At 40.8% G+C, this 7,648-nt stretch overlaps 1 protein-coding gene across 1 annotated transcript; it reads left to right on the top strand.

Annotated features, from left to right (window-relative positions):
• The first annotated feature begins 245 nt into the window (after positions 1 to 245).
• nkx1.2la (NK1 transcription factor related 2-like,a) lies at positions 246 to 2,303 on the top strand. Its single transcript, XM_005727517.1, has 2 exons — positions 246 to 435; positions 1,693 to 2,303. Exons 1-2 carry the CDS (start codon positions 246 to 248, stop codon positions 2,301 to 2,303), a joined length of 801 nt encoding a protein of 266 aa, XP_005727574.1.
• Positions 2,304 to 7,648: the final 5,345 nt, after the last annotated feature.

Genomic DNA, 7,648 nt, shown 5'->3' with positions numbered 1-7,648 from the left:
GTGGGGGGGATAGACGCTTTAAAGACTGCGCTCCGGTCACGCTGCGAGACTGACAGACTGAAGCAGAGGAGTGAACACAACACTAGGAGGTGATCACCGCCACAGAACCCGGTCTGATGAAGTTTGAAAACAAGGAGCAGACTAAGCTATGAGAAGTTTCTCTCCGGGCGCGTAATCGAGCACATCAGCACATCTATCTCCAAGAGTCTTTCTGCGTAAAGGATGCCTCAGCTGAAGAAGTGACAATGACGTCCAGTCACAAGATTTCCTTTTCTATAGTTGACATATTGGATCCGAACAAATTCAACAGTAAGAAGGTAAACGAACTTTCCATCATCAAGGAGAAGTTGTTACCTGCGCCAAACGCCGAGAGAACAACTTTGGAGTCGGACAGCACTGCAGGTGGAGACTCCAGACTCGAGCGCACAGAAGCAGGTAGAGAAAACGCCTCAATTTTATTATTTTAAAACACACCTCATAGCTTGGCTCTAATCTTTTCATTAAATATATTATTGTTTGTGTGCCTGGATCTGTAAATTACCTTAAAAACACACAGGCATATCTTGTGCATATTTATAACTGAATGCCTAAATGAGACGTCTGAACACTGTAACATGAGGACGTATAAAAAAAGTTAAATATTTGAAATACTTGAAAAGTTTTATTTTCTCCAAGCCGAGACCAAATAGCAGAAAGTGAGGCGCTATCGCTCAGATTTATTGTCATCTCTGTATGACCTTCCCTTAATTTCCAAGGCTGCGTTTCCTTTCAAGGAAGCCACAAAGGCTTGCTCCCAGAGCCCCAGTATGTGATTGGCATTGGGACAGGCAGGCTAGATAATTGTTTAAATCGTCCCATTGAGGATGCCTCTGCGCGCTTTGATCGATATCCCATTACTGCATCCTGCATATCTCCCTCCAGCACCTTGCAGGTACAAACTTCACACCCCATCCATGTCTGATCCTAAATATCGTTCGATTAAAACTTCCCTTTAAATAGATGACATTTATCGATCCACCCGCAAATATGAAACTCCATTAGCACGTCATGGCTGAGGTGGCGAAGCTGGATTTAGACGGGATTTCTTTCCGCAACATGACATTTGAGGCTCTGTGTGGTTTATAAATTATTTAAGGATTAGTGACCAAATCTTCCTCTCCTCAGAATCTATGCTTTGTTCCGCTCCAGCGACCCCAGGATCCTAATCAAACGCTTTACAGATGTCAACTCCTAGGCCTTCTATGTTTGGTAAACTGCAGTTCACACGGAACAAAGAAGAAAAACACTCCACAAGGAACACACATTTCCTAATCAGGTTACAAGTGATGTCTGTCCTGCCAGGAACTGTCCTTCAGCACCACGGAGTTAAATTCACTCCTTGGCGTTTGGTCCCAATTGTTTAAATAACAGACTCACTTAAATGTCACCGTTTTCCTCTAAAATCAAATAAAGAACCTCTTTAAAAACACAGCTCAGTCTTGCGAATCACCTCAAAAAATTGTCACCTAATTTTGCCCGAGCAAGGAAAACTCCGGTTTCTTCTCATACTTTGTCAACTAACACCTCACAACTGCAGCTCAACTCAATTTTAGAGGAAAATAAATAATATTTAAATTGTGCAATTCTCCACTGGGTTTGCTGCTGCGACTTTCAGGATGAGAACTGACTTTTCTTTTTCTTTTTTTACCACAGAAGATGCAAGAGATGAACAATCTGCACTCTCCAGGCACCCCGAAGTTGTTGTAGACCCCAATCTTCTCTCCCCACCTGCGGACACGGAGCCCTGTCTGACCGGGCAACAGGACAGTGGAGACGGGGAGTCAGCGGTCACCTTGCAGGACCAGTCAACGCACAAGCGCCGGCGCCCGGACCAGGCCTGTGCCAAACCACGGCGAGCCAGAACAGCGTTCACTTACGAACAGCTTGTGGCCCTGGAAAACAAGTTCCGCGCAACTCGGTACTTGTCTGTGTGCGAGAGACTAAACCTGGCCTTGTCACTAAGTCTAACCGAAACCCAGGTGAAAATCTGGTTCCAGAACCGGAGGACCAAGTGGAAAAAGCAGAACCCCGGGGCGGACAGCACCTTGCAGCCCGGCTCTAACTCCCTTATTAATGTTAGTCCGAACCCAGCCACGTGTGGGTCGAGCTCTGCCAGCTTCCATCAAACTTTCTCCAACTTCACCTCTGGAAATGTGATCTTCCACGCAGCGGGTGGTGTTCCGCTTTCAACCACTGGAGGTCTCCTGCATCCCTTCATGTCCAGCGGATTCGTCCAGCCGTCTTACTTTAATCCACATTTATAAAACAAACCAAGACTGATATGTTGAAGCTGGTTATACTCAGAGAAAAGTGAATTTTTGTAACACTTTGGGACAAAATAAATGCTCACGTTGTCAAACTGACTCACCACGATGAGAGTTTAAAATTATCAATGCCCTATAAAAGGCCATATTTCCAAAATAAGTGACCCATAACTTGTGAGCTCAACCATAATTTAAGCAATTATTTAAGTGTTTCTTAGTTCTGCACTAATAGCTTGTGACTGGATCTGCCGACACACCCCTCAACAGTTGATTTGACAGCTCATATTCTGTATCAGCATATTGTGTTACACCTGAACCTGTGGCATATTGGTAAACTGTTTCTACCTCCCAAGTGAATGTACATGTTTTTCTCTTGCCATTTATACAAAATTATCAGTGTAACTTATAATAATAAAAAACATGAAACGTGTATGTGTGTATCTTGTATCAGCATTAAAATGAGAGTACATTTGCAGAATATTCACTAAGACCTTTCCAATTTTAAGCGCCTGATGAGTCAAAACAGTGATTGTACTAAGAGTTCATTAATAAATGACTAATGATTTAAATATGAACTACATGCACCTAAAAAACGGGCTGTCCTATGTTAAAAAAATCACTAGGAATCGCACCAGGATCAGGCCAGATACACATACTAACAATGTCTCCAGATATTATTGATTGTTATTGATCATCGACGTGCCTTTTTGCTGAACATTGTGTGTGTGTGTGTGTGTGTGTGTGGGGGGGGGGAGGTAATCAAGATGTCTAAATAAATAAATAAATAAATCTGGGTAAATTCCCAGATGATTAAACATGCAACTATTTCGCTGGTAATAGGGGAGACCGGGGATAGTTGTAACATTTTTGACATTTCTGTCTGTAAATTGGAGCTCTTTTAAGGTAGTGGATTCAAAATGTAATGCAAAGTATTTACATGTCTCTGCTATTAAATAGTGCAGCTATTTTCTCTGCAGCACAATTACCCATTGCATGGTCTCAAACACAAAGAGTGAAATGTTACAATTAACCCCATAGTCTGGGTTAGTTGTAACATGAAATGAAATGTAACACAATGAAATAAGGGTACTAACAAAATATTAACATGTAATCTTTGTTTATTCAACACATGAATGCACTTAGAGCCATTTCCTGTGTGTGTGTGTGTGTGTGTGTGAGACAGAATGCAGAAATCTAACTTTTGAACATATTCCAACCCCCCAAAAAAGACCAATTCTGGAATTTTCTGCAACTGAATATTTCATTAATTTTGGTTGGTCTTCCTTGAGTTTGGCCTCATTGGCTCAGTGGGCATTATAACCTACAACTCTTGCACCAATTTTGAACATAACAATGAAGCTGAAAAAATGTAGTTGTTCACCAGCATCGCAATTGAATTACTTTTTATCATACCTTGGTGTGGTTTGCAAAGTGCTTCAGAAAGATGAGGAAATCTGTTTCTTGCACCCATCCTGACTTATTTCCACTACCAGTACTTCCTACTGGTCCATCTCTGACACAGTGGTCTGCATAATGTATGTGTGGGAACACAAACAGTGGAGGAATTGTGTTGCCAATGGCATTAACCGCATATACAAATGTGACCAGTGAATCTCTCTCTGCTGATGTCGTTGCCCCAACTTGTTTATTATAAGTTAAAGTAATAGTGTGGTAAGTTGTAACATTTGCAATATTGTTACAACTAACCCAGACTGTTGCTGTTACAACTGACCCAGACTCCTATAGCCATGAACTAGCTAAGATTGCAGCCAACGGCTAAAACATTGGCACTAAAGACCTACACAGAATATATCCCCACAGACATACAAAGAACATAATTTAATGTTGATGAGTTTAACTGCAAAGCAGATAATACTATTAGAAATTGAAATAAAGTAGAAAAACTTACTTTTTGGCATACAAATTACTTTTTTTCATGTTAAATTGTCTGTGTTTGACAAAATGTGCTGATTTTTCACATGTGATAGCAGAACTGAATTGGGCATGCACAGGATGAGTCACATCATTTGAAACTTAGCCCTGATTGGAGAAATTGGCAGTGTTACAACTGACCCACGTTACAACTATCCCCGGTCTCCCCTACCTGAAATGAGTAAAGAAAATCAAAATCACCATCTTATTTATGTAAGATAATTCATAATTTTATTGTGGAGGGGGTTATATTGGTTGGGTCTGATTATTGGGGGGTCATAACCCCAAATTACGCCCCTGTTATTGATATTACTGATTATTCTAAATATTGTTAAATATTGTTGTTATTCTAAATTTGTTAGCAATGACTCATAAATTATTATTGTTATTAAGACTAATCAGTTTAGGCACATGACCTATTAGTTATTTTCATGCCCGATTGTTTGTTATCCATATTTACAAAACATCAGAGAACATTTTCTCAGCTAGAAACTCACGACTATATTGAAAGAGCACCGGTTTTAGGTGATAAAAGATTTCAATTTAAACAATATTTATACAAGACAAAACTAAATACAGAAGAAAACACTAATAGGGCCCCAGAATTTCACATTCAGCATATCCCTACTTGGCCACCAATACAGCAGTTAATTCCAGTTTACACCTTACCTTATCACTTTATGCATATGCAAAAATGACTAATGACTGACTTTACTATGAGGATAATACTTTTTCAGTTTATCTCAAGTAAATTAAAAGATGTGATTTATAACTGAGTGAATTACTTTCTTCCAGTAGTAGTTCCTCTTTACAACCACACAGTGTCACTGTTTCATTTCTTTTGACATAATATGAGTTTATTTACTGGATTTTTTTTCTGGATACAAGAAATCCTAATAAATTAGAGATTATTTTCATTTTAGTATATTGCGCATCTCCTTTAAACCCATATGTATTTCTGCAGTGTTTTTTTTAACCAGTCTTGCTTTATGCCTTTTTAATCCTTGTAAGCCCCTTTCGTGGGAAAATAAAGTGATATGTGATGCTTTCATTGCTTTGGAAATAAAAGATATGAAGGGGACTAGGGAATAATCCATTCCTGTGCATGCCATTTGAAATCAGAAAACAGTACAACAGTTCAACCAGATGTAAGTATGGACCCCCTGCTGATTCAGCATCCTTTTAGTATAACTGGTTGAGGATATACCGTTCTCGTCACCTTCTCTTCATCTATTTCTTTCTCCATGCATGCATGCTTGACTGATCTAATGTATCATCCACTAAGCTGAGAGAAGCCAGCCAGCAGAAGACTACAGCTCTAGGTAGCCAGGATCATCAATTTAGTCTTTTAGCAAAGGTCTGGGAGCTTCAAATCCACTGTTGAGCTGTTGTCATTAGTTGACATCTTTCAACCGTGCATTGTGCGTTTGCTTTTTTGATCTACAATACACAAGCTGAGTAAATGGCTTGTGCTTATATCTGCAGATGTGCTTGTGCTACTGGAGGAAGAGCAGACTATGGCTGGTGCGCAATTTTTTCCTGACATCGGTTTGATGGTTAGAGGGCTGACAAGCATCCCTCAGTTAGATGGGATTTGCTTCTTTCTGTCAAAACATGGAAAATGTCAACCTGTCGCCAAGGTGCTGGTATTGGTGTGGATGCACTTATTTTATCTACTGTTATTGGTATTTCTTAAGCCTTAATCCCACACCAGGAAAATATCCTCACAGACACATGAATATTAATACAAATAAGGTATTCTTTAAACTATTTTTTCTGTTCTGACTGGTCGATATGAATGCCCCCCTCATTTGATTCTGCCTGACACGCAGCTGAAGAATTCGACAGTTATGATGAATATTCTGACAAAATCAGCACAAGGAACCCATCCTTGTCATGGTCCGCGGCCCGGTGTCCAAGGAGCTGATGGGATGCCCATGCCCACGGGTGTGGCTGTTAACTCCACACCTGCATCCCATCTCAGGCGATTATCAGGTGGACTATTTGATCCAGCCCAGCCAGCTGCTGCACGCCAGTCTGTTAGTCGTCTCACAGCGGTAACGCACACCCACGGGAAGGCGGTTGTGAAAACCCTCATTTACCTGAACAAACGCTAATCTTTTCTTTTGCGCTCAGGTAACAGCTCGGCGTGTTTTTGAGCCACCTGCCCGTCTGGAGTTTGGATCGCCTCCGGTACCAATCACCTCTACTTTCCTGGAGCTCCCCCGCGGACCCTCACCCCTCCCTCCGGCTCCCACGGCCCCGCTTTGACTGTAAGACTCATACTCTCCCCCCACGTATGCTGCTATTTCCCCGCTCCCCAGTAACTCTCTCCCTTTTTCTGTTGCAGCCTCCCACAGCCCCGATTACTGCGTTCCTGCGTAACTCATCCCCCCGGTCCCTTGGTTTTTTTAGTTTCTCGCGTGTTTTCCTTTGACCCTTCCGGGACACCTTTAGTTAAAATAAAGTTTATTTTTCGTACTCCTGTGCGTGTTGTCTCTGCTTCTGGGTCCAGCTTGCGTACTGAACTTCGGTTCATGACAATCCTATATTTAAGCTTGAGGCAACTGTTATATGACACCGTGATGAATAATTTTGCAAGGTATTTAGGGGTTATTTAGGCCTGGGTAAAGAGGAAGCTTGTTTAAAATTCATGTTGGGGAATGTGCAAGGTCAGATGTTAATGGTAATTGTGTTTTTAAGCTTTGATGTGTGTAATGCTATGGGGGGAAAATTTCATCTTCAATCCCTCATTCCCTGCACTTATCTTTTGCAGAGGAATGAGTGGGAGGCTTGAATAAATAAAACAGAGCTGAGGATTTCCTGGTGTTTGTGCGTGTGCTATCTTCAGCTGTGTCAGCCCACTGGGAGTGACATCCTTTCCACAGAGGTTCACAGGTCAGATAGGATGAATGGTGGGGTCGGGAGAGTGAGAGGAGATATAGAAAGAAATAAAGACACGGGAAGAAGATTACCAGAGTGATTCCTGAGGATATAACCACGCTGATTGGTTCTAATAATTTACAAAATAACCACACATTTAAATATTTATCTTTATATTTGATTCATGCTTACACAGTTATAATGTCAATTATTTAACAGTTACTCCTTGACTCAGCTACAAGAAAATGCATCCTGGAAAAGATGAGTAAATAACTAAAAAATTTAAACCAGTTATAACATGGTTACATTATTAACTTACCATGTCTTTTTAAAGGCTCTACAATATTCATTATAGTCATATTAAGTATTGATTTTTTTGAACTGGAAAGCTTCCTGCTCAATATGCTTGTAGCTAGAGAGGCTTCTCACTGAGAGTTTCCTTTTTCACTGCCAGTCTGTGATGGGATCCATTTTTAACATAAAAATATTACTTGTAAGCACAAAGGTCCTCAAAGAACTTTAGATGGTAA

The sequence above is a fragment of the Pundamilia nyererei genome, unplaced genomic scaffold (assembly GCF_000239375.1).
Source record: "Pundamilia nyererei isolate P.nyererei 1_Seehausen unplaced genomic scaffold, PunNye1.0 scaffold00024, whole genome shotgun sequence".
In the NCBI taxonomy this organism is placed as follows: domain Eukaryota; kingdom Metazoa; phylum Chordata; class Actinopteri; order Cichliformes; family Cichlidae; genus Pundamilia; species Pundamilia nyererei.
Note: the sequence above shows the minus strand (reverse complement) of the source record. Positions and strands in the feature narration are given on the sequence as shown.

What these genes read in the sequence shown, in the direction of transcription:
- nkx1.2la (XM_005727517.1), top strand. Translation starts at nt 246, where the DNA reads ATGACGTCCAGTCACAAGATTTCCTTTTCTATAGTTGACATATTGGAT. An exon ending in ACTCGAGCGCACAGAAGCAG is followed by an intron (nt 436 to 1,692) that starts GTAGAGAAAACG and finishes TTTTTACCACAG; the next exon opens with AAGATGCAAGAGATGAACAA.